The sequence below is a fragment of the Arvicanthis niloticus genome, chromosome 14 (assembly GCF_011762505.2).
Source record: "Arvicanthis niloticus isolate mArvNil1 chromosome 14, mArvNil1.pat.X, whole genome shotgun sequence".
Classification (NCBI taxonomy): Eukaryota; Metazoa; Chordata; class Mammalia; order Rodentia; family Muridae; genus Arvicanthis; species Arvicanthis niloticus.
The window spans coordinates 9,025,874-9,052,810 of record NC_047671.1 but is presented as its reverse complement, the minus strand read 5'-3'; the positions used below and the strand labels follow the sequence as shown (position 1 = coordinate 9,052,810).

The 26,937-nt window shown below is 41.7% G+C and overlaps 1 protein-coding gene across 7 annotated transcripts in view; it reads right to left on the bottom strand.

Annotated features, from left to right (window-relative positions):
- Window positions 1–26,937, bottom strand: part of Atp9b (ATPase phospholipid transporting 9B (putative)) — a 192,133-nt gene that overhangs the window by 13,911 nt on the left and 151,285 nt on the right. For all 7 annotated transcript variants that reach the window (XM_034517990.2, XM_034517991.2, XM_076912372.1 and 4 more), the window contains 11 exons: window positions 18,422–18,583; window positions 17,690–17,782; window positions 15,639–15,722; window positions 14,811–14,981; window positions 10,977–11,075; window positions 9,160–9,249; window positions 6,855–6,999; window positions 6,571–6,635; window positions 5,623–5,778; window positions 5,381–5,445; window positions 2,777–2,885 (listed from right to left, as the gene is read on the bottom strand). In XM_034517990.2, the coding sequence (XP_034373881.1) occupies window positions 2,777–2,885; window positions 5,381–5,445; window positions 5,623–5,778; window positions 6,571–6,635; window positions 6,855–6,999; window positions 9,160–9,249; window positions 10,977–11,075; window positions 14,811–14,981; window positions 15,639–15,722; window positions 17,690–17,782; window positions 18,422–18,583 (1,239 nt within the window). The remainder of the gene's footprint in view (window positions 1–2,776; window positions 2,886–5,380; window positions 5,446–5,622; window positions 5,779–6,570; window positions 6,636–6,854; window positions 7,000–9,159; window positions 9,250–10,976; window positions 11,076–14,810; window positions 14,982–15,638; window positions 15,723–17,689; window positions 17,783–18,421; window positions 18,584–26,937) is intronic.

Genomic DNA, 26,937 nt, shown 5'->3' with positions numbered 1-26,937 from the left:
AGTTGATGCTCCAACGTCCGGTAGTATAGGGGCTTCTCAGGTGTTCAGCGGTCTCTATAAATTGGCTAAGTGTTAGAAGCTAGAAGCTATGTTTAGTGCTTCCCATAACTTCAGTTAACTCAGTCATTCTGGATTTCTGACGGGGTTGAAGACCCATAGTCTCATAGCCAATCCTGGCTATTTACTTTGAGAGAAAAGATCTGAGTAGATAGTTTTCAGCTGACATTCATTCTAAAGCCAAAAAAAAAAAAAAAAAAAAAAAAAAAAAAAAAAAAAGCCAGGATCAAAAGTAAGTGTTTTAGTTAGAAGAGATGACAGAGGTTCTGGTTAGTCAACAAAATGATGGACTGGGTATTAGAACTATCTTATACCTCACTGGTACAATTAGGAATAAGTATGCTCTAACTGTATTTTGAGAGAAAAGTTTTATTTTAACAGGAAGAGTGATATGTAGGAGGAGCTAAGTGGGAAGGAGTGCTGAGAGGAAGAGATGGAGTAAGGAGAGAAGTTGAAGGAGAGGAGAAGCTAGGTGATGAGAGAGAGAAAGAGAGAGGGGGCATGGAGGCAGATGTTCACAGGTCTCCACCAGTCAAAGATAGTTTTTATATCTAGGTTGGGTATTGGGTTAAGCTTCTGATTGAGCATTACCAAACTTATAAATCCTTTGATTAACATTTTAAAAAAATTGTATAAAAGCAAAAAGGAAAGGGGGGGGCATGGGACAGGGGTTTCCTAGGGAGGGGAAATGGGAAAAGGGGATGGCATCTGAAATGTAAATAAAATAAAATTAAAAAAAAAAGAATTTGAAGTATATCAGATTTTAACATAATAGATACTACAAATATAAAAATGACAGATATCTGGATCATGAGGGCTGAATTGCTAAAATAATGTGGGGATCACTCTGGGATGCTGTCCTTTACAAAAGTAGAAACTTGACTGGGATGCAACCGAGTTCATACTGCACATGAAACTCCTGTGTTTACATGGTGTGAGCTCATGATGAACAAACAGCTAGAGACAGTGAGTTACTTAGACACTTGGGACCCTATCCATATTTTTGTTACTAGAATTTGGATGCCTATAATGATGCTGGCCAATCCTTACAAGGCTCAGATCTTTACGAGTGGTAACGCCATGCTTCCTCTAATGCCTGGGGGAGACTGTGCCACTAGTACACTACTGCTGCTGAGAATCCCTCCTAGCCTGGGCCTGTGCCATCACTCTGGGCAACATGACTCCATGGCCTAACTCTAATGGGATACAGACTGCCTGGATTCAAGAAGGGTAGGGGATTGAGATGTTTAAACTTGTATCAAAAGCTGATTTCTACCTTCCTTTTGTTAACCAAACATTTGCAGAATATCTGGAGATAAGGAAACACATGAGCTACTAAAACTCTGATTATTTGCAATAACTTCCTATAGTTTTTGTTTCTATGACCTTACTGTGATCCTATCACAGAAATAGTCTCATTTTAAAATTTTAGACTCAAAGTGTTCCTTCTAGTTGTAATATGTATAAATTTTGGATAATCTCTCATGGTAGTTACAACCATATTATCATCATGATAATAGATCACATTTATAACTTATTTTATGTGATCATAACGAAGATTTACTTAATATGAAAATAGAATTATTTGGCTATTTTATAGCTCTTTTAAGAGGCTTTAAGTTTTATAAATTTGGTTTTTATACTAACATCATGAAATCCCCAAAGTAATGTGACTTACCCAACACCTATCTGGTGAGCTGATGTTCAGATGAACTGCAGTCTAGCCTGCTAGTCTAGCAGCCAGCTGGATTACGGTCTGGATTGTCAGCAATTAGCTAGGCTACACCCTAATGTGCCAATGGTCAGCTGGGAAGCAACCAATTCTTTCAACACCCAATCTGATTCTTTCTTCACTGTACCATATTGCTACTTCTTTAAAATTTGAGTTGATAATTTCAGGTTATCAACTGAAAATCTAAATTTAATTGAAGGTTAGTGCGTTTTTTTTTTTTTTTTTTTTCTCTCTCTCTATGCCAGTTTAGGAAAAGCTAGCCATGCAGAAAATTCTGAAGTTATAACAATTTGTATGTGCAGGGCTCAGCTACTCCTCTACCCTTGTTCTCAATGTCTAGCTTTAAAAATATGCTTTGACGTCACACAATCCAACTTCCAGTCTCCCTAGGAACAGCTTATTCCTAAGAGCACAGTTCCAAGTCAGTGTGGCCTCTCACAGGGACGGCAGCTTCAGTCTTTTCTGGGCAGACTATGCTTCGCGCTATCCCCACAGGGGAGTGCATGTCTCTGGTCAGAGGACTGAGAAACACTTTCCAAGTGTAATTCTGAAACCCACAACTAGAGACCCGGGGATGCCAGGCCACCCCAGCCAGGGACTCCAGGGCTCTGGAGAGTGCTGAACTCTGCATGGAGTTAGAGGAGTTAGCTGGTCTTCTCATGGTAAAGATACAAGGATAGGCAGGCAGAGCCACAGCTATAGAGGGTCCTTTTATAAGAATCAAAACACAGCACTGGATGTATTTGCTATATTCATGAAAGTTCCACATATGGTTCAAAACACATGTTAAATTCTTATGTATAATGTCACATAACTATTACAAAGAGTAGAGAACTTAAAAAACCAAACAAACGATATTTCAAATTTATGTTTTCTTATGCTTGCCAAATGTTATCCCAGAACAGAGGCTGTCTTTGCTTTGCTGGAACACACAAAAGACCAGCTCTGGTGTGCTCTCACTGGATGAGACTAGCACTGGGGTCCTACCTTGGTGAGGTCCTTGTACAGCTCTGGGTAGAGAATCGCCATTTCTGGCTTTACATCTTGGTCCAACACTAAGGAGAACACTGGGAACATGGTGTAGATAGTTGCATACCTAGAAAACCAAGACCACATTGAGTTGGCCTGAGAGAGGCTGCGACACACCTGACCATGTTTCTAGGGTCACTGGGAAAAATCTTATAAAAACTAACCAAAACCTTCAAAGTAGCAATCAGTTTAGATTACTCTGGAGCTTAGGTCTGGAACCCAGCACAGACTGTTGTTTAAACCACAAACAGAGAAAAGCAGCCATTTAAAATGAGAGTTTTCTTATTAACCTTTGTTTTTTTGAAACAGGGTTCTCACAAACAAGGACAAAGAGAAACTTTCCAGGAAGCCCAGGCAGGCCTTGAACTTGTGAACCTCCTGCTTCAGTCAGCCTCCTTAGTGCTGGGATTACATGGTGTTGTACCACCATGTCCAATGTTCTTGTTAAGCTCCGGATGATCCCTGCAGACTCACACACAACATCTAATATAGAGAAATCTTAACTTTTCACACTAGTACCCAAATGTGTCCTACACTCAGCCATCAAGCATGGCACCTAACTCATCCAGACTCATTTAAAGAAAATGCTGTGGATGGTTTCCCAGATTCCGTGCCATGTCCTGGAGCTGTGCTGTGGGTGTGCACAGTACCTTCCTTACAACTGAATGCTATCTCATGGAAGAAAAGCCACACTTGCCGAACCACTTCTTCATTTGTGTAAATATATCTTGGTTATTCCCAACTTGCGGATATTTAAATAAAACTGGTATAAACATATACACTACCTCCTCTTCTTTTTTGATACAGGGTCTTACTCTGTAGCCAAGGTTAGACTGAAACTCACTACAGAGCCAAAGCTGGCCTCAATTCGTCCTGATTTAGCCTAGTAAGTGCTGGGATTATTTATAGACGTGCACCACTCTATTCTATCACTTCTTTGAGATGCAGTGTCACCACAATAGGCTCTGGTCATCCAGCAGAGGCATACTCACTTCAGCTTCTTTTGCATGCTTGGGACTTGTTGCACTCTGTGCCAAGCACTTACAAGCAGCCTCTTTGTACAATCTTACCCAAAGCTCCTTATTATAACTGCCTGTTGAATCAAACAGGTTCAGGAGATCATATACATTTTACAAGGCCATAGCTACTAATGGTGGGAGGCAACAAATATGTTTGGGTCTGAGATGTGAGGCCTTCATTTCTTAATTATATCACTTAATGTGGTCAGAAACACACTGGTTTCCTAGAAGCCTACACAGATCCTTCAAATAGGGTAGCTGTGCTGTGGGGAAAGACATACTACTGTGCAAACAAAGTCCCAGAAGGAGTTTCTGCTTTGAAGATGCAGTGAGATGGAAGAAGGCAGGAAGCCCAGAGACACAGCACTCACCACAGATAGCAGATTCTGACAGTGGACAGGTGACTCACAGGTCCTTAACAAAGACATAACTCCCCTGTTTTGGCTAAAGTTACTAAGAATTCTGGGAGGGGTCACATGCACTTAGGATGTACTTGAACCAGCTTTCAGGTGAGAGATCTTGCTTTGTCTGTCCTCTACTGGCTGAATACTGTAGAGAAAGGGGCTGCTGGTGTTACTGTAGCGGAGAAGGACAGCACCCAAGCCAGTCCTCTTCAGGCTGACCCAGCATAATCCCAAATGGCCCAGATGCTGCTCACTGTTGTCACATGCCACACAGTGACAGCAGGAGGATGGCTGCAAAAGGGGCAACACTAAGGTCATGTCAGGACTACTTTCCAGGTACTTTCTGGTCATAAGATGGAGTCCTGGTCTGAGGTGCATGACGAGTCTCAATGGGCACAGATAGTGGCAGGGGACAGCTTTTATTCTGTGGACACACATGAACACTAATACTTTTATGATTTCTAGGTATAACAACCGAGGATGCGGATGGGAGAAATTACCATTTATTTACTTAGAGGGAGTCTTCCTTTTCACACTTGGCTGACAATATCATCTTGGCACATGTACCACTATGCTTTTGAAGAACTTGTCCAAGGTTTCTCAGTGGCTGTCTTTGAATGCAGGGCTTTGACGCTGCTAGAGACAGACTAGTCATGTCTCTCCCAGTGCTTTCTATCTCGTTTCCTGGTTGGTGGCTGGTCCCATTCCCTCATGGTAAAGTCATATTCCCACTGAGCCAGGGCAGGCTCAGGAGGCCTGTAGCTTCAAGCCCTGCTGAGGACAGCAGTGTTGGCATGTGCCCACCCCGTGGTTCTGCCCCTCTCATTATGCTTCACGGCCCTTTTATAAAACCTCAGCTCTGCTGTGGTTCCTGACACAAATTATGGCTTCCCCAAGAATACAAAAGTCTAATGAGAAACTTAGCACGGTCTTCAAAGGCAGATGTGTACAGGTATTTTTAAAGTTTCTTCAAACTTAACAGGAGATTTCGTAGCAGTTAAGTCATTTTAAATGTTTATATGCAAAGAATTTAGGTGCAGAACACCTAAAGTACCACTCAATATGCTCCATGTCTCTTTTAAATAAAAGTTCTCACATACATGAGGCTGAGAGGCACCGAGAACATCTGTTTCACTTACCCTACCATAAGGAATCCCTGGTACAGCGGTACAGATGCAAAGTAGAAGACTGAAGAAAACACAGCCTTAAAAGACAGAACACGGTAAGTTAAACACCAGTGCTACATTCATACCATCTTTACAGAGGGATCTCACTATAATACAGTGACACCCAGTAAGTCCAGTGGTCAGCTCCCAAGACAATGGCACAGCCCTCAGAGAAGCCATTGCCTGCTGTGGCATGGTGGGCATAGGCTTGATACCTGCATGGTAGAGATGATGAGGCCCCTGTGCATGACAAACTGGCCGAGTGCTGCAGACCGCTTGTAGCTGTTCCGCCCATGCACCATGAGCAGCCTGCCGATGTGTCTGAACTGTGTGATGGAGAAGTCCGCTGCCAGGGAAGCCTGTTTCCCCTCCTGAAGAACCACAAAGAAGCTCTGAGAAACATCACATACTGAGAACCACACAACGCTCAGTCTTAGAGCTCACAGAAATGAAGACACCGGGGCAGTGCCTGCCCAACACCCAAAGCATCGCCCAGCATGCTGCCCATCTGTTCGCACTGGACAGTGTGTGAGGTAGAAGAGACTGTACTACAACCTGTGCACACACACAGATATTGGCAGCTTACCAGAAGTAAGAGGCTTTGACCTATTAGCAACACATAAAATAAGAAGCGAGGGGTTAGCACTGGCTATGGGGACACCTTACCCTATCACATGGTCCCAGGCTACTTCAAGACAATTCTCTAAACTATAATTTGAAAAAAAAATCTACCTCTAAATTTTCAAAGCTATCAAGGAGAGTAGAACAGAGCAGTCAAGGGAAAAGCGAAAGTCAAGTTGTACAAATTTTTTCAGGTCTTGCTGTGTGTATTTATGTGACCGTACAGGAACAATCCAAGTTGACACAAATACAAACGTCAATCGTTGCTTAGTTGGCAGGAGAAAGGGATACCTCCATAAAGAATAAAGCATGGAGGAAGGGGACAGGAGCTGACAGTGTTAGGGAAGGCCCAAGACAGGCAGACAGGGTAATTAGGGATGTGGGGCCTGCGTCACAAGCACAGAGGGCCTGACAGAATTCAAAGCATCGCACATGCAGCTAGGAAGGCTGCTGAAGGCTGCTAGCTTCTTACTATTTACCAATGCCATGGCGGGCAGTGAGGACAGAGCACGTGAGCACGTGAGACGAAAGCACAGACCTACCTTCCCTTCAATCCCAATCCCACAGTCAGCTGCCTGAATCATGCTCACATCATTCCCGCCGTCACCTGAGAGGTACCAAGAGGCGGAGAGTAAATAAAACATCTTTTTGTTTTGTGTTTTATACTACTGTTAGGGACTATTAGGATTTCCTGGAATGAAGATGAAATCAATTTTAGAGACATAACACAATTTGCCTGTAAATGTTAAAGAGTTGGCTATTTTCACTGTTGACAGGAAGGTGGAGCACCATCCCACCACCCATAGCTGAAGCTGGGTGGGCTTACCGATGGCACAGGTGCGCTTTCTGGTGTGCTGGCGTAACAGAGTAACGATGTGGGCCTTCTGGGTGGGTGAACAGCGGCAGCAGACCACAGCAGGGCACTGGCAGGCCAGCTCCACAAGTTCATGCTCGTAGTACCTCAAGCAGACCTAGGGGACAGTGCTGTGATTCTACTGTCAACACACAACCCTGGGCTCAAGTAGAGGGAAGCAGAATTGTTGGAAAGCCTCAGCCTTTCTCAAGTAAACAGACTTGCATTTTTTGGGTCTCATCTGGGACTATGGCCTCCCAACTTTACAGCATAACCTGTCCTGGGGCAGACAGCTCTGTTGTTCAGGAGGGCAAGATGGGAAGATGAGCAGGGTGGCCAGGTCCCTAGTAGGAAAGAGTACAAGGTCTTCTGAAGGTACTGCACTGTGGGTGGAGAACAGCTCAAACAGAGGACAGGGTCAGTGGCCACAGAACCTTCTGACAGGCTGATATGACCAAAAGATGAGTGTACTCCCCTGGAACCAGTATACAACAAATTCCGCCTATGTTTGGTTTCAGTGTTTCTCAGGCATGTATGTGGCTGATGAAGATTTTGGTTTGACCCATGATATCAGATATTCAAGGCCCTTCCAAAGTGACAGTTCTAGTTCTTAGTTCTCTGTGTTGCTGGAGAAACCCAAAATCCAAAATCTTACAGCCCTGTCTAATGGGCACAGAGCCTTATTCATCCTCCAGGAACTCTAGCATTTTCTTGTCGTGAAGGACAGGTACCAGCAGAGTGGGTCTTCAGGTCATGTGGCCCAGAAGGCTACCAACAGAAGAGAGGACAGAGACCTAACTGCAAGATTTGTGGTGGGAGGAAGGTATACCCTCTGCCAGGAGCTGTGGAAAACTTCCTTCTCCAATTGTAGGCAGGATTCATGCAACCTGCTTCTACCTGTGTGCCTGAGCAGAGCCGGTGGCCACTCTGTTCTCCTGTTTTCCTCTGCTCAGAGGATGACAATGCCCACAGTCATGGTCCAGGATGGCCTTGGGAGCCTCCCTCCCAGCACTCATTTTACACACTACAACTGTCTTAACTTCTGTGTCTTACTTTTCTTTTTGGTATGGATTTCTCATTATATAAATTTTAATCTCCTGAGGTGTACTTTTTATTAGCTACTTATACAATGTTTCAGAACACATTAGAATACAAGAAAACAAATTAAATTTGTAAACAGAAAAGACCATTTGGAACATATTAAAATATAAAAAACACAAAATGGATGGCATCTTCTGACCCCGAGGCGCTGATACATCAGAGTCATAGTTAGCTGTGCTGGGAGCGTCAGCAAGGATGGAATGAAGCTGTCAGCCCCTTACCAGATCTTAAACAACTGCAGGCTACCTCAGAGACACTGGTACAATATGCTACAGTATGAGGCCCAGGATCCTGAGTGCACTAGGAGGGGATGGCAGTAGGGAGCACAGGAGAAGCTGGTATCTCAACCATGTGTCCCTGAAGCTGAAAACCATACAGCTGGTTAAGGACAAATAACAACTGGCCCAGTGGCCTCTCTCACATGGGTTTTCCTGCAGTCTCCTGTAGGGCCCTACACTCTGAAGTGTTGTGAGAATTGAATAATGCCACAGGTACAGCTGCTAATAAGGAGTATATGTTTAAAAAGCAACACATATTTTTGTAAGTTGAGTAGAAAATTATGTAGCATGCATATTTATAACAGGGAATAACAACAACGTGAAACTAACTGGAGGCTACTACCTCTTTGTACCATAGGCACACACTTGGAAACACTGGTTTGGACAAACACAGAATACATATTATGGGCTGAAATGTCTTGACCACTGGAGGCTGATGCTATTAACAATGAACAGGGGACCCAGAACCAGGACAGGGAATCGAACTGCCAAACTTAAGCAGCTTCTAAGCAGAAAGAAACAGAAGATGAGTCACACATGGCCACCACACGTCCTTAAGGACTGAGTGTCCAGCAGTCTTATATTCTACACAGGTACAACAAAACAAAGCCCTCACGACTGCCATGACAGGAGGCTGGCTAGGCTGCTGAGGAGTATGTTTCATCCAAGACCCCTGCTGGTTCCCTCTGCTGGAAAGTCAGGCAGATACACACTTAACTAGAGGTCAGTCTTAAGAGACAGATGGGCCAATAGAATATGGTCCACTTCTGACCAGTCCTATCTTAGAATTACGACACGCACTACTATGGACTGGTCTGACCTCTGGAGACAGAAAAACCATACAGGCATGTACATGGTGAGCATGTACATGGTTAGCACGTGTACATACTCAGGCTTACCTCCAGAGAATCCCCAGATATAACCAGAGCACAGTCGTGCTTCCTTCTAAATGCATTCAGCTCCAAATGCGCCTCTCCCCGACTGGTCACCTTTGTTGGAGGAAAAAAAAAACCCATCATGATTAAAAGTGCAGGTAATAAATAAGACATTTTCCAGGAATCACAGTAGGATCCTTTAGAACCTGTATTTAGAAACTAAAGATGCTTAACCTATGAACAGAAGTCCTGTAACAAGGTCCTTATAGAGTCTGCACCTGTACCTCTCAGAGGGACTGTTTTCTGGCTTGTGGTCACAAAATCATGTGACAACTACTGCTGTTATAAAACATTCTCATATGAATGTAATGACCATGGATTTTCCAGTGCTTTCTAGAAGATGATTTATTAAATTGGTGTTGGGGTAGGTGGGTATTGGGAGCAGTGTTGAAAATCATTGGCTTATAACATCGCAAACATAGTTGCAGAGATTTATAAATCAGAATACCAGGGCCCAAGGAAGCTGAGTTTCCTTTTCTTACACACCAAGTAAGAGATAAAATTATGTAGACTGGGGTTTCATTTAAACATGTCTCTTGATAATAAATGAAGTAATACACAATAATTTTATGAAGTTGCTTCTGTGATCTCTGCCATGAGTTTCAACTCATCCCATCCATTTTGCTTAATGTCTAAAAAAGCAAGCGGTCTAAAAGGTAAAATCAAGCTTTATTATGAAATACTAACTTTAGAGTGAAAAAATGCCAGGAATCAATGCATTGGCTTTGCACACACTTTCTGTGAAGATAAGATTTTATGGGGCATAAAAGAAATGATATAGGAGTGAAATAAATTAAAAGTTTCACATGATCCAAATTAATCTCCGACTCGTCCTTAAGTAGGTAGGTTTTATTGTGAAATTTTTAATTTGTGGTGCCATAACTCTGAAAAGTCGACAAAAATTGATCGGAAGTTTTATCAGAAGCATTAATAATTTAATTGCAAATAGTAGTCTGCAGGGCATAATTTGCGATTCTGATGTTTCAAAATAAAATACATTTACATGTAAATGATACTGAAATAACCATTTCTGTAGGTGCAAGCACTTTATTCAGACAGCTACAGACACATGGTGTCTGCTTGCCCACCATCAATCATGACCCAAGGAACTTCTACTTCTTGTTTGAATTAAATTCATCATTACTAGTATGTACAGTAAACGCAAGTTCAGGTCTCTTCTATCGTTTTCTCTGTGCAGTTACAGAAGAGCTTTTAATCTGAAATGGCAGTGGGCTAGAGGTGCTTCTGCTTTGTATCTAGTCTAGTCTCACAGGAGCAACCTCTATAGCAGTGGTACAGCTAATAAGAAATGTATGCTTAAAAACATTCTTTATAAATTGAGGAGAAAATGACTTAGTATGACTACTTAAAATAGGAAGTAAAAAAAAAACCCGAAATATATAGGAGAAAAATGCTTTCCAACTAGCAGCTTGTTTACCATCAAAATATATCTGTCATTCAACATGCATTTATAGAGTAAGAAAACATCTCCAACATTGATTTTTAAAAGATATCCAGCAGTTACTGTATATTCATTTTAATTGTAAGGTACAACACTCAATGATTTAGCTGCCTGTGGTGGCGTACATCATTATTTAATCTCGGAACTTGGGAGGCAGAGGCAGGTGAATCTGTTCAAGGCCAACATGATCTACAGAGGGAGTTCCAGGACAGCCAGAACTACACAGAGAAACTTTGTATGTGGTGGGGAAATCATAAAACAAACAAACAAACAAACAAACATCACTTAACAATTGAAAGTGATTTAGAAATCTACTTACTGGTCTGAAAATATGAATGTCTTGTGTTCTGGACACCAAGTGTGAGCTTTTGGCAATGCAAGTAGCTGTTTCCAGTTTATCGCCAGTTAGCATCCAAATCTATGAAATAATTGGAGCTTGTGAACTTCAATAATGCATTTCTATTTCTTTAAAGTATCCCTGTGCACAGATGTTTGCACACCACACTTACAGGATTTTCTCAACAGGGACAGGATGAGGAAGACAAGTGCCCTGAGTCAATGGAGAAACGAAACGTGTTACTTTACTGATCCTTAAAATGGAGACAAATTCTCTGACAGGGTCCTCAAGGATGTTACACTAGACACAGAAGGACAAATGCTATGTAATTCCACAGATACGAGGTGTCCAGAGAAACCATATTCATAGGGATAAGGAGGGGGAGCTTAAGCAGGAAAGCTTCAGGCTGGGAAAGTGGAGAGGCTATGCAGATGTTGACAGCAAAGGCTGCAGAAAATGAACTCAATTGTGTACCTAAAAGTGGCTAAAGGCCAATTAGACTTGTGTGTTTTGTACTGACTTGTTAGGGAGGATAAGTCAGAAAGTGATGTTCAGACATACAGCTGAGACTAATGCAAAAGCCTGAGGGTGTGAGGAAGCTATGCAGAGCCAGAAGACCACACAGACCTTTGTTTCAACATAGTTCTTCAGCTGGGGAGTGGAAGTTCAACTAGGCGAATGGACCAGACAAGCCAAAATGCACTTTCATCAAACTGCTACTTCAACATTAAAAAACTGCATTCATACTGACATACTGTGAAGGTATACACTCAGACTCTGGCTGCTTAAACTGTGGGCCACATTTCCTATGTGGTCACATAACTAGCTACTTGTGAGGGTTGTTGTTAAAAAAAAAAAAATGCTAACAAAGAGGTCTCTGACCACTGCAATAACCAAAAAGTAACTTAGAATCAAATGCATAAAGAAGCTGAGATGTTTCTGGCAGTGCTCACTAGGAGGCCCTACAGCCCTGGTTATGACCACACAACACACTATTGTGTACTGTGCATGCCCCATGCTATGTGATATTCATGGGTACGATCTCAAATTCTGTGGTTTGGGCTCCAGACTATTGAATGTTGGAAGTACAGCAGCTTACTGTACAAACTTTTTATTTCAAAAATATGATTTAATTGTGAAAACAAAGATTGCTCATGCTATATGACCGTCATTCCTCGGCATGTAAGTATTGAGTATATGTTTGGACTGTACTATGTTAGAATGCTTTTAAAATTGTTTGAATTGCTGATGTGAGTTTGATAAAACAAAACAAAAACAACTGTTCAATTTTGGCTTGGATTTGGGACAGAATTCCCAGTTTCTGAAATCATCCTAAATAGACCACTGTCCCTTCATGATGTTTTTATTGTAAAATGGCATTTGAAACTAAAATAGAACAGTTGTGTTGATGATGCTCTATACATACTGCTATATCAAATAGTCAGCCAAGACGTAAGTAATTATATTAAAATAAGAACATTGATCTCATTATTATGTAAATTTACTTTTAAAAAATGGTAAAATCAAATGACTAAAGAATTATTTTTAAAATAAATTTATCACTTATCATCAGTAAATATTTGGGTTTTGATTCTATTTAGGGTAGTGGTTCTCAACCTTCCGAATGCTGAGACTCCCTAATACAATTCTTCATGCTGTAGTGACCCTCCAACACAAACTTATTTCATGCTACTTCATTACTATAATTTGGTACTGTTATGAGTCATAATGAAGGTATCTGATAGGTGATCTTCAAAGAGGTTGCCACCCACAGGCTGAGAACCACTAACTTAGGGTTAAAATAGTCTCTCAGGTAAAAGGGATCATGAGTAGACAAAGTTTTAAAAGCCCAGGACTATAAAACAGTAAAATAATCAGGGCAATTATACAGAGGAGCAAAACAGGCCTGCATTTCTAATTTCATCATCATCATCATCACAGTCTCTCAGATTCTTTATCATGTAGAAAGATATATTTGTGGAAACAGGAAATAGAGACGCTTGTGTGGCATACTGCTTGCTCTTGTGGTATAATCACTGCGGCTGTTCTGTTTAAGCAACAGACTTTCATTAGCTTTACTGCACCTCCAATGACAAACTATTACTATGATAAACCGAGTAAGCACAGTCTGCACTGCCACTGCTGAGCAAGTCTGCAGCTCAGAAGACAGTGAGATATGGCTGATAATCACTACACTCCCTGCTTCAGAGTGGGATCTAGTCAGGTGGTGCCTGAGAAGAGTTAAGAGGGCAAAGTTATAGAGATAGGTCATGAGCCCGGAATTACTACAAATACCTAAAGTTCTATACCAAGGATCTTTACTACTTTAAAATTGACAATCTAGCATGTACAGTCATAAAACAGTTTGTAGGTCATTTCAAGCAGTCAGGTCCTCTGTCCCTAACTAACCATCTCTTCCCCTGGTGTCTTGGCTGCAGGCACAACTGAGTGTGAACTGCTTTCCAGATGTGAGCTCCAGCCTGCTGATGCTTTGTCCTGAGTGTAGCCTCTGTGTACCATCTGCTACCACCAAAGCTGATAACACCAATTCTTTCCAGGCCTCTGATCACAATGCTCAGAACCAGGTGAAGCCAGGTCCCACTGTGCCTCTGATCTGCCTTTACTTTCTCTCCCTCGTCTAGCTGGAGCCTTTTTCTTTCAAAGCCAAGTGGTACGTTTGCCATACCATTTTCAAAATTAGTTTCAAATCCTTGAGGTAGAGCCAAAAATTTTTTTCTGTAAGCTGCTAAGAAAGCAGCTAACAGAACCTAACCCCTAACCCTACCCCGGCCCTAACCCTAAACCCAAGAAGACAGTTTCCACAAACAGACTTAGCCATAGAGAGCTTGCTGAGAAAGAGGACTGCAGTGCAGCAGGCAGGGAGAATGTCTCCAGGCAAAGTGCTACCCTAGAGACCAATTCCACTGGGTAAGGGACCAACCCTCACAATCCAAATAAATGCCAGTCAGCTGGACTCTTGCACACCCTGTGTTCTAACTGCCAGTCTGCACGAGAGAGCAGATGGGAAGCTGGGCACTGTGTGAGAAAGAGAAGGACCTGGGTGAGAAGGAGAAGACCTGAGAGCTATATAGTGCCACACACTCATGTATGGTAACAAAAAGTGCAGGGACAAAAGCACTTCTGCATCTGAATCAGCCTTCTTGGGCATCTCTGCAGCAAAGACCATGCTTCACGTGTGGCCTGGCAGAAGCACAAGGGTAGCTTCTGACTGTAAGCCCTTCCTTCTAACTCGGGGAATGGATACACACTGTTTCAGAAGCATAACGGAACTGAGCAGAGAGCAGCTTCTGAATGGCCGACCCTGCCTAATAACTGTCTACCCCAGCTCTAGAGCAGAAGGTGACTCAGTATGTGAGGAGTCGGCAACAATCTCTGAACTGGGCATCTCTTGCATTGACTTCCTCCCTAACTGGTGCCACTTGCAATGCAGTACCGACACTTGAATGTGCTCAAGGCCCACAGGTGCTTCCTAGGTGATTTCTTATGCAAGGTGATGTAGTATGCAAGATGCTGCTTCAAGGTTTGTGATAGGTTCTGATTGTGCAGGATTTTGACAGTGAACAGAAGGTGAGGAAACACTTACCAAGGCAAGTGCTGAACTGCAGGCTGTGCAGACCTGTCAGAAGCTGACAGGCCCTAGACTACTCTTGGGAAGTACATGTATCATGGGGAAAGACAGATCAGAGCCCTGCTTCAGAAAGGCTATGCTGTCTGGAACATGGAAAGAGAGCCAGGAGGAATGGGCGCTGTGTGTGACTCAGGAAGCGTCTGGGAATCAGAGGCTGCCTGCTGTACCTTGATCCCTGCGTTCCGCAGCATCTCCAGCGTGGGCCTCACATCAGCTTGCAGCTGGTCCTCCACCCCAGTGAGGCACAAAAGCTCCATCTCTCTCTCTAGGCTTTCTACAACCGCAGCTACTTTCAGAGTCCGGTCATGGATGCTCAATTTGGCTTGACTGTATCGGCTCTGAGGACAGAGGGAATGGGTATACAATCTTTCATGGTTTGACTTACACAGTTGCACTGTATCAGCTCTGAGGGAACAGCAGACAGGTGAACATGTGTGTATATACTCTGTGTGGCATGTATCAGCTCTTGGGGGTCAGGTGATCTGTTGTGTCCAGGCTTTGTATACATGTTCTCAGTATTTAATAGTTATTACTACATAAACTCTGGGTAAATATTCCCTAATATAAAAGCCTGAAGTACTCACAAGTCAGACACATCCTGAGCAATGACATCATGTTAAAAGAGCTTCAGGTTCTGGGGCATTTGGGATTTGGGAGCTTGGGGAACTAAACCTGTCATTTGTGCAAATATTCCGTAATCCATATAGCTGCAAGATCTGCAGCACCTGTTTAAAAGAACAGCACTGAGAGATGGGGCACACTCAGCCTCTGCTGAGGAAATGAAACTACTGGCCTTTATGGACACTGATTCCACCCGCCCCCCGCCCCAGATTAAGAGGAGGATTGATCAAGGCCCTCAATCACTATGATAGTCCATGCCCCCAAACTTCAGAAACACTGGCCTTGTACCTGAACAGGAAGATTGGCCTTCATCGAGAAAACAAAGTTTTCATAAGGAGGAAGTGACTCAAGTGTCAAGGACTGACATAGCTCACCTCAAAATCCTGGTACTGTTCTTCTGTCAGAGTCCTCTTCGCCACCACAAGGGTCCGCAAGCCCTCTCGTGCCATGTTCCCACACTGCAAGAAAAGGGCTCTTATTTGTGGTTCCCAGAGTATCTGAGCCAACAGCATTGAGGTCTGGGAACCCCCAGAGCACCCACAGGCAGTCCTGCAGTCTGGTCCTCACCTCCCTGTAGGCTGCTACAAGAAAGCAGGGCAACTCCAAGGGCCACAGACTACAGCAAAGCCTAGGGAAGCTAGAAGAAACATGCGGAATGTGTCTTCACGTTATCCCTACCACTGTATCCCAACCCACAGGAGTCTCTACTGTAACTGCGCCACTGAAGGGATGAGGAAGAGACTGGACAGAGATCTAAGATGGTTGGGCTTGACAACCACAGCAGTCTATGCTCCTGAGCAAAACATCTGACTGCTTCAGTTTCATCATAGAAATTGCTTCAACAGGGCTATTCTGTAATATTGGTCCACTGGTATAAAGTCACATGCCAGTGTCTGGCAGAAATGCAGCACCACAAACATGCACAGGGTTGACCACACAGGTAACACACCCTACGCACCAGGTTTGGGGCTCAGGTCTTAACTGGACAAGGAAGGAGGAGGCCTTGGATGAGTCATTATCCTATTTATATAATAAATGGGAAATGGAAATACACTCATTAGGTATATGAAAATATGCTAATCCATTTACCGTGCCATAATACCATTATGATAAAATACTGTTCTCCCCTACTAAGAGTGGAAAGGTTTAGCTGGGGCTGAGGTAAAGAAAGAGGGTTTGGGGTACAATGCTGGTTGTGTTCTAGGCACACCTGTTTGAAGGCGGTTGGTGACTCATTTCAGAATCTAAATGCTCCAGTGGCATCAATCCCACAGCTAGACATGCCACCTATACTTGTAAACAAAGGAGTCACTGTCATACTATAGGTAGGGGTCAGGCTTTAAGGAACCTGAATAGATATGCATATCCTGGTAAACACCCCAGGAATTTTGCTAAATCACTGTTTTTTGCTTTGTTCCTGATAAAGCGAAAGTCTTTGAGGCTACAACAGAATTACAACAAACATACCGGTGGCAAAGAGGCAAAAGATTTATCTATGGAAAGAAAATACAATGTTGAGCACATAAATGTGCATAGGGTTTTAATGAAGTTATCTTTCTGAACAGCAATCTGACATTGTCTGTCTGTGGCAAGACATTTATTGATTTGACCTCATAAAGCTAAATAAATTAAACAAGTATTTTACAATTAATTGCATGTCATTATGACCAAAAGTAATTTTTATGGCATTTTACTAGGTCTTCAGGGAGTTTAATTTATTCATGTCTCTGATTAAATCAAAGTGGCCTGAAGGAGATATTGATTCATATTGCCAAGACCATCGTGAATATCGGGTGTGGCTGCTGTGCTGATAGACCATCTCTGAGGTCTGAGTGGAACAACAAACCAAGGCACCTGCGGTAGTGTCCACACAAGGAGGAGAGAGCTGGCCATAGTCCTAGCCACCTTAGTCTCACTTGGGAACCCAATTACTAATCAATACACAATCTTAACAGTGACTACTATAACCTCACGAGGCTAACTACAAATATATTTGTTTAGGAATAATAATATAGGACTGCTTAAGTCTGTACCTTTTTTTCTGTTTTTTTTTTTTTTTTAAAGAGAACAAATTAGCAATACTAAGCAATATTAATATTAATTTGTTATATACCCAATACTATTTTAGATCTACTTTTGTTTATCTACACATTTCATACATTAAACAAAAATAGAAATTATTTTTATAGAAAGCAGAATTTTTATAACTAACCAGGGTTCTTAGCCTTTATATGTACCTGGAAAGAACTAGAAGTATTTAGAATAATTTAGTGGGAAAGAAATACCATCCTTGGCCATGGATTCTGGCTTGAAATGGTGAGGATACAGTGTTACATTACAATGTGGGAAAGGGACTACTTTTCTGTTGTTGCCTTATTAAACTTCATAAAGACACTGTGTGTAGTGCTGAGAATAACTTGCTTACCTCCTCTTCTAGCCAATCATTGTACTGGACAATGGTGGACATTGCAACGTCAGCACCTTTCATATAGAATGTGATTTCTGCTGTGGATTCATCCTGTAGTAGGGTAAAAATAAACAAATAGCTGGGCAGAACTGCTTCTTGTAAACAAGCACTGCACTAAAGAAGATGCTCTGGAGGAAGCACATCCTAGAGAATGTTCCATGGGCTTTCTTTTTAGAAACTGCTCTAAGATGGCAGTGCGGTGAGAGCCAAGGTTGGCAAACACCTGAGAGGCAGCGCTGGAATTCTTCAGTCTGTCTAGCATAAGTAGTAATTCTCTCCAGTCTGTCAAGTGTGACAGAATGCTCACTGTTTAACAAATGGAATTCCAAAATACAATTTTGGTACTGAGTAAGATAAAGGTATGTGTTAGTAACTTTGTGGACATAAATAATGCTATGCAATTTCTGTGGAGGACAAAACAATTTTAATTAAAAAATTACTACTGTCTTTTACTTGTTCTGATTCAGTATTTCCAGGAGAGTGACTTTATCAACTGGAGTCACACCAGCTTCTTGTTTCATACAATATTAGCTGTGGTTTTTGTTTGTTTTTAAGAAAATAATAAAGCACAAAGTTTTTGAGTAAATATTTGACTTTGAAATTTTCTAGGGTAGTTTCTGTATTTACTTAGAAAGCCTGGAGAATGACTGGGTCCCTGGAGTGTGGGTGCAGCCGTAAGCCATGACATACTCTGACTATGATGCCCATCCGCTTGCTCTCCGAGGTGAAGGGAAACATCTGCAGGATGCAGTAGGTCAAGATCTGGCCAGTGGGGGTCTTCAGCTGCATAGAAGCAAGGTCCCTGCTGACCAGAGTGAGCCCGACACTTTCTGTCCATCGTACCAGTGCCACCTGAGGAGATCAGAATGTGTGAGGAGCAACCGCCTAGGGACAATTACATGAAGAAACACACAGCACACTAGTGTGCAAAGAGACCACTAAGGCACAATCGATCCAGAGAAACTGTGGTAAGTTTTCCTTTCTCTCCCTCATACTTTAACAAGTAAACGAGATATATATCATTTACTGCAGGTCATGCTGCACCATAAAGACTATTTTGCAGTGTGTACTGACTGAGTCCCTGTCCACCCTGGAGCCTCTGAGGTTCATGGTTTGTCCCAGTTCATCACCTGTGGTTCTACTGGCTTCGAAGGAGACAGCAGTTCTGAGCTCTGTATCCTCCTTTTCCTAACAAGCTGATACCTACAATGAACCCATGATAATAAACATCAGGGTGCCCACACTACAGCTACAAATGCCAAGCCTGCCCTAGGTCATCTAGTTGCAGCGATACAACACTTTAGCTTAAAGTAACCTGGGGAAAGAGTTGGCCTGGCTTAGATTCCAGGTCACAAAGCATCACTGAGGGAAGTCAGGGCAGAAGTGCAAGGCAGGAACCATGGAGGAACACTGCTTCTTGGCTCACTCTGTGGCTTGTTTATGTGGGACAGCTTTCTACTACAGCCCAGCACCGCCTATGTGTGGATGGTACCACTCACAGTGGCCTGGGCCTTGCAGCATCAGTTAATAACACAATCCCTTACAGATAGGCCTGCAGAACATTACTCACTTGAGACTCTATTTCAGGTGATTTTAAGCTGACAGTTAATGATAGCTAGGACAGAGACAACAGCAGAGTAGAAGACCAGCCTGGGCTCTGAGTCCCAAGTACAACTGAGACACCTAGCAGCTCGGTGTCCAATTCTTTATCAAGGTTTGCTTTCCACTACAATGTGAAAAGACACTTGCAAAGTGCCCTAAGGCTGGAATGATATAAGCACATTCCTGGCATATGCAGGTGCTCAAACTTAGGAGCTATTCTTGTTTATAGTTATTTATTATAAAATTTAAAAAACATTAGTGGCAAAATTAATTTTAAGTTAATACATGCAGTCTTTTATGGCTGTTTTTCCAAGAAAAAGGGTTATCTTTAAAAGCAATCTCATTCTTAATAAGACAGTTAAAACAGTACATAACCTTATCAGCAACCAAAGAAACACAAGCACAGCCCAGCAAGGACACAGCTTCCTTCGGTGCTCTTGGGGGGGGGGGAGTGTGTCTCCCCCACTTTTGTCTTGAAGGTGCAGCTCAGCAAGCTGTCAGGACTGTACAGCTCTTGCAAAGCCTGAGTCTCTATTTTCAGGTTTACCTCCACTGTACAGCAAGTATTTTATCTTAGGCTTTAGGAACTCAAGAAAACTTAAATTTTGTGTTATGCCAGGTATCATGAATTCAATCTTAGTGTCTTGTGAAAGTCACAGGACATCATACCCATCCCTAAGAAACAGTGTAGTAAAACTTCCAGTAAGGGATCAAGAGTTTATGCAAATGGTGGCCTTGTGGAAAACTGGTGAGGCTAAAACCTTCACAGGAGAGGGTCCCTGAGCAGGATGCAAGACAAGAGTTGACCCTCAGTCCTTTGGTATAGAAGCTATTTTTATTTTATGGGAAGATCAGAAATCATTTTAAAATCAGGATTTCTAGGTAATTTCCAGGAATCCAATTGTAAAATACTTTCAAAAATTTTTTTTTTCTCCCTGACTCTGGGATAAAAAGCTGCTTCCGTACCCTAATGCTGAGAGCTCTCAGGGCACACAGCAGGCACAAGAGACTGTGGGGCAGAGGGAAGCACTGCAGTACTCAGCGCCCCCTATTGAAGGCAGATGGGACGATTACTCCCCTGTAGGTTGTTGGGGTATATGACAGACATGGACAACAGGCCTACAGCCACACTGTAGTCTTCATGCACTCTTTCCTAGGGACTGCACGCTCTTCTGTAGCACTTCATAACAGTGACCTGCACAAGTATGAGGGTTGCTTTAGATGATAAACACATAGATTTAGGCAGTTTTAAGTTACCAGTCACAAACTACATGCAGTTAAGACACCAGGGAAAATAACTATCTTCTCTACAATGTTCTGATACATTTAAAATGTTTACATAGTGGAGTTAGCCTATGATACATTGAGTGAAACCATGATCAAATTGTAAAATATACTCAGCAGGCTAGACTAGAAAAGAAGATATAATAGATCATCAAGCTAGAGTAAACTCAAGCCCTGACCTTCTATTGGTCTGACCTGGTCAGCCCTCATCTAAGGTCTTGTGCTCCATCCTTCTGGATTTTAAGAGTATACTGTTTTGGATACACACAGAAATCTGCCTTATTAGTTTGAGTCCCCCTTTCCCCTCTCTATGTGCAATTGATAGTTTTTCTCTTTTGTAAATAAACATAGATTCAGTAACCTATAACTTGTGTAAGTTTTGATAGTCTTACTAAGATTTCTGTGCACTTGTCCTAGAAGATAAAGCAAACAAACAGTGACAGAATGTTTAGTGCTTGTCAAGTACTATGAGAAACTGCCATCTAGAAATTATTTGCTTTGTGATTTCCCGTTTGTGAAGAATCAGCTAAAGATTTATCTTCCAAGGATGTCTCTGACAAGGCTGACAATCACTGCACCTTTGTGGCCTGTCACCTTTATTGAGGGCAGGGGTGTAAGCATCAGAAGACTGCATGTGGACCTGCATGACTGTAAAAAGGATGTGTCTGTGAAAGTCAAATGGCTTTCTAGGCCCAGGTCTTGGTGTATTTTGCAGCCTAGCAACAGCAACATGCACTTACCCTCTCAGCACTAGTGGTGTTTGCTGGTTAAGATGGCACACACCATGCTCAATGGTGTACTGCAGTAAAGCTGGTATCAGAACTCTTATAATGAGCCCCCAGGTTTCAGAACAGAATGAAGAGCACCTGCCAGTGATCTGGCACTGTAATCAAGGGCATCAGCAACCTCCTCTAAACTATAGCATCAACGAAGGCATGTAGATGTTAACAATCCCATCTAGAGGAGAGCCTGGCACCTGACCACAGCGTCTCTTCCTACCCAAGACAATGACTCTGTAAGTTGCAAATGATCTAATATGCCAAGGTTAATTTTCAATTTACACTGAAAGGTTACTATTACACTGTGACCCGTAAATTGCATCTTTCCGTGAATACCCTATCATCTCACAGTGCCCCACTGCAGTCAGGACCAGGCTTTCTATATTTGGTGACTCACATCTGTTTATTATTTAGTTTATGCCTGGCTTCACAGTTCCTTTGAGTTAGGAGCTTATAACAAAATTAAGTTTAGCTCCTTACTCCTAGCCCAGCACCCAACCCAAAAGGTTTAATCACCTCAAGGATGATATATCCATATACAGCCAAGCAAACATAGGGGTTACATTTCCACGACACAGAAACTTTAATTACTATCCAGTATAACCACCTTGGTATTGGGCAGAATTCTTTTGATAATGTAAAGTTAAACAAATGACTGCAGAGGGAACAGCCTTGTAGCAGAACCTCGGTGCTCACTGTCATCTAGGTTGATCTTTTCCCTAACAGATAAATCCAGTTGCCAACTCCCAAGGACAGCCCATCCTCAGCAGCTCTCCAGCTCCAGGCTGAGCCTGCAACCCTGGTGCAATTATGCAAAGGAGCAGCAAAGGAGAGCTCTAGTGAACTCTCTCTGTGTATCTGAAATAGACTGAGGTATTCTTTTTAGGACTAGTATCTGATGACATTAAATATTGATACAAAAGCAAAGAAGCTTCCAGTAGCACTGGAAGGTTAGTTCTATCTTCCTCCTACAGATTCAAACAATTGAAAATACACATTTCGGGGACTGGGGATGAGCCTCAGTTATAGAGTAGTTGCCCCATGCTTGAGGAAAGCAGTATGTACCTTAGAAATAGCACTATCAGATGTGTTTGTAAGTCTAAGGGGCTGTGGTTCTCTTCAGGTTTCAACTTGGATCCTTAAGAGAGATTATGATTCTAAGACTAGAGCAAAAATATACATAAGATGTGCCTGTGGCATCTCTATATGTGCAGAAAACAAGGCAATGCTTAAACATGGAAAGCAGCATGGGAGAGGGGGGATTAAACAGGCATAAAGCAAGTGTCCAGGAATCCACTGTGAGAAGTAAACTGTTGATTAAATAAATCACAGAGAGCACGTGGAGAACTCCCTCATGTAAAAGCATAATTTATACAGGTACTTTACCCACAGGGACGGCGCATAGCTTCCCTTTTGATATAGGCTGTGTGCATGTTAACATCCAGACCAAGAATACAGGTTTGTCTTGTTTTTTTTGTTTGTTTGTTTTTTTTGTTTTTTTTTTTTCTTTTTTTTAGACAGGGTCTCTCTCTATAACCCCAACTGTCCTAGAACTCAATATGTAGACCAAGCTGGCTTCAAACTCACAGGGATCCTCCTGCCTCTGCTTCCCAGATGCTGGGATTAAAGGTGTGCACCATCACAGCCAGCTGACCAAGAATACAGTGTTAAATGAAGAAATAAACAGAAACCTTCAGTGGAGACACCTGACAAACACACATGGACCATGTGACCAAGAACAGAATTCTGGGATTCAAAACAAACAAACAAACAAACAAACAAAAAGACCTCAGGCAAACAGAGGATTCCTGTAAAATCATGGGTATAGTGTGCTGTGTGTTCATTTTCCCAAGGAATCCAAAGTCACACTGCATGCTTGCCCTGATGACTACCAAGTGACTGTTGAGAGTATTTACAAAGGATGCTGCCCTTTTCCATAGTCACTTTACAGTCGTGGTTTAGGGGCTTCTCTAATGGAGTGCTTGACACTTGGTACTTGATTCTGAATTCTCTTATGTAAAGTGCACCAGGGTCACTGCACGTCATCAACATCTAGAGTCAAAATGTGGGTTTTCTATAACACTTTCTCATAGAACTAGGTGAAAGCCCTGGGGATCATGGTCAAATGCTTTAATATTGTGGCCTCTGCATCCTCTTTCCCTGTTTCCTTTAGATGCTGTCATGAATGTAGAAGCAAAAGAATGCATTGCTCAACCAGCACTACTGTCTGGCTCTGTGTATCCAAGGCTATCAGTTGAGTCTATTTTATAAAGCAATTTGGTAGGTAATGAAATAACTTATGAGTAGGGTATCAAATACTCCTTGTGTGTATCTGAATTAAATGGAATTAATTGCTGCCTGGCATTATAACAAGAAATAACCTCTGGGATATTTTTCTCTGAGATATAAAATGATAATCTAGAAGTAAAAGGCTTCATATATTTCAAATGACTATTTTTATGACTACTGAGCTTTCTGAAATTTCTAATACATAATGTGACTATTGATAATAATTCAAAGGCAAGAATAATTAAAATGAGGATGTACAAAAAATACATCAGTGAGAGCCTGTGTGATCCTCTACAGGCCACTTAGCAGTTACTAAACAGCTGTCAGAGGCACCTCGTCTGCACACTCACATCTCCCCAAGCTAAGGAACCAGTATAGGCAAGTGTGTCCCAGAGCTACACCATACGGGAGGAAATAAAACACAGGGTAAGATTTTATCAGTCCCTTTCTCTATAATTCCATATCTAGAATTTTGTGCCACTATTCTTGAAGTGCTTGGCAGAAATTTCCTTTATTCTATTAGCAATTATGCATACAGCTGCCAGCTGTAACCCTCAGAGTACATATTTTACCATGTACTTTATAAATCATAATTTAATCATTGACATCTCATCATTTTTGATTGTGGTTATTACAATCATTGTTATAATTTAATAGAATTATTAACTTAAGATGCAATTTGATCATCTGGAAAAAGTGCTAATCAATATTCACAGACAGGCTATGCAGTATTTATTCTCTATTGGTCTTGAAGGTCACAGAGTGAAGGCTTTGTGTCACTGACAATGATTTGCTCCTCACAAATATATTGACAAAACACCACAATTAGTCTTGCTTCAACGGGCACACACAATAAAACGAATTAAAAAATACAACACTCCACATACATTAGTTCTTCAGTAAATCCAAATGCAATGCTATTAAGGACATATTGTTCCTTTATTTAGAATAATAAAATATTCCTTGTGGTTTGTCATTAATTCTACATGATTCTTGCATATAAACGGCCAAGCAAGGCAAAGACAGCTGCATCTTGGAATGATGTTTGAACACAGAAGGTACTATTGTGCATAGATGTAGCGATGTAGGGGGAAGCATGCTACTACTAAAGAGCTAGTTTACAGGAATAAGCACTCATTAAAGAGCACCGCCAATCAATGCTTTGGTCTATAGTCAGCAGAGGTCATGCTATGCCTTGATCACTTGTGTTGATGACCTCTGCACTGAGCCTGAGCTTACGTTCTCTTGTGATTCCTAAGAATTTAGTTCAGTACTGGCTTCTTGCAACTACACTGAATTTTCATTCTGTGAAGGAATTTCTATGGAGGATTTAACATTTGTTTAGCTTGAGTTTGCTATGCTAAGCCTGTAGCCACAAATCACAGGCAAGCAGAACTTCCTTCTGTCTTAGAGAAAATGAAATATTCATCACTTATCATAAGAACCAACCAACAACCAGGGCATAAATAGGTTCTATCTCAAACATACAAAGTCAGTTGTTTATTCTCTGACGTCACTATCACCATTAGAGATCTCCACGTAGACATAAGCATGCAGCAGATGACACACCACTACTGCATGCACTTAATATCTATGCCTAAGAGGACCTTTATGAATTAATCCCCCAAGACTTCTACTATTTGTAGATTAAAAGTTCAATTACATTAAAAGTGCTGGTATAGAAACAAAATCCTCCTTTCATTCAGGAAAATAAATATCAAGGTGGCTTATGCTATGAAGAACAGCATCTGGCTCAAAAACTCAAAAATGGGAGCACTCAACAATTCCTATTCATTCTAAGTATGAGATGAAACAGTGCTGTGAGCTGATGGGGATTATCACACGGCAGTGTGATGCACACAATCTGGGAACCTCTGATTTATAAGTTCTCTGCAGAAATAACTGTTAGAGCTATGAATATAAGAACTTAGTTCTGATATGACTGTATAAAACTAGTTAAGTCTCTTAAATGATAACACTGCTTATTAACGATGGATATTGTGATAGGTCAACACTGAGGTTAAACAGAAAACATCAATTGAACCATTTCCCTAAATAAAGCTCCAGGGTGCAATATTCTGAGCACTTTATTCAATAAAAAATGCTTTTACAATGGTACTTTGGTGATTGGGAAACATTGCTATCATCTGTCAAGCTAACGGCAGCAAAGTTCAATATGCCAAACAACAGGCTATTTGGATGCCTTTCCCGAGGCTCTGGGATCTGCACACAGCACATCAATACCTCACTTTAAAAAAATCATGATGAAGCCATTGTTTTCATTTTTAGATTTAAAATATGAGATCTTTTTACATATTACTCATTCTGCCTTTAATCTCTGTAAAATTTCCATACAAGTCAAAACACTTAAGTGTAAGGTTAGCAGTTTCTTTGTTATAATTTCTTTAAGCTCTTAAGTCTTCAAATCAAAGAAACGTCTTTCTATGGTAAATTACTAATATTTAAACATGAAGACACATAACAATTTATGATTGTTATAAAATCATAAATTGTTAAGAAATTACACTTCTTTTGGCAGGCAATAAAGGAAATATGTAAGATGGTATACCTTTGAACTTCGAATAAGAATTTCTTTGGAAAACCTCTGGTCTAGGTTTCCAAAAAAGAAGGATAAAGAAATTCTTTCTCAACATGTAACTGTACAGAATTGCTGAAGAGTTCTGGAATGCTACAGTAGCAAAAACCAGTGTTCAGGCCTTGCTGAGACAAGAAACAGCAGCCTTTTTCTCCTTTCATAATGCAGTATGTCTGTCCTACATCTGTTTCAAAACCTTCTTGAGAGCCAAGAAGACAGTAATTTTATATGTCATAAAGATATGACCTACATATCTGAAATTTCCAAATTGTTTAAGACCGTTGAACTGTGCATCCAGATTCCCTATCAGTGTGTGCATGCATGCACGCGCGCACACGCGCACGCACGCGCGCACACACACACACACAGAGAGAGAGAGAAAGAGAGAGAGAGAGAGAGAGAGAGAGAGAGAGAGAGAGAGAGAGAGAGCGAGAGACAGAGAGAGACATAGTGGGGCAACAGCATGGAGACTCTAATTAAAGGAGTATATACTACAGGACCAGGTAGGCAAAGGATGGAAATCATTTCCATAGCTTGCCCCCTTTTACCAAAATAGGATTTTATTCTGATGCTTCTTACATATCACCAATAGTTCAGCTAATCTTGATTTTCACATATGTCAATATTTTTATTCCCTTTCTTTTTTGGGGAAGAGG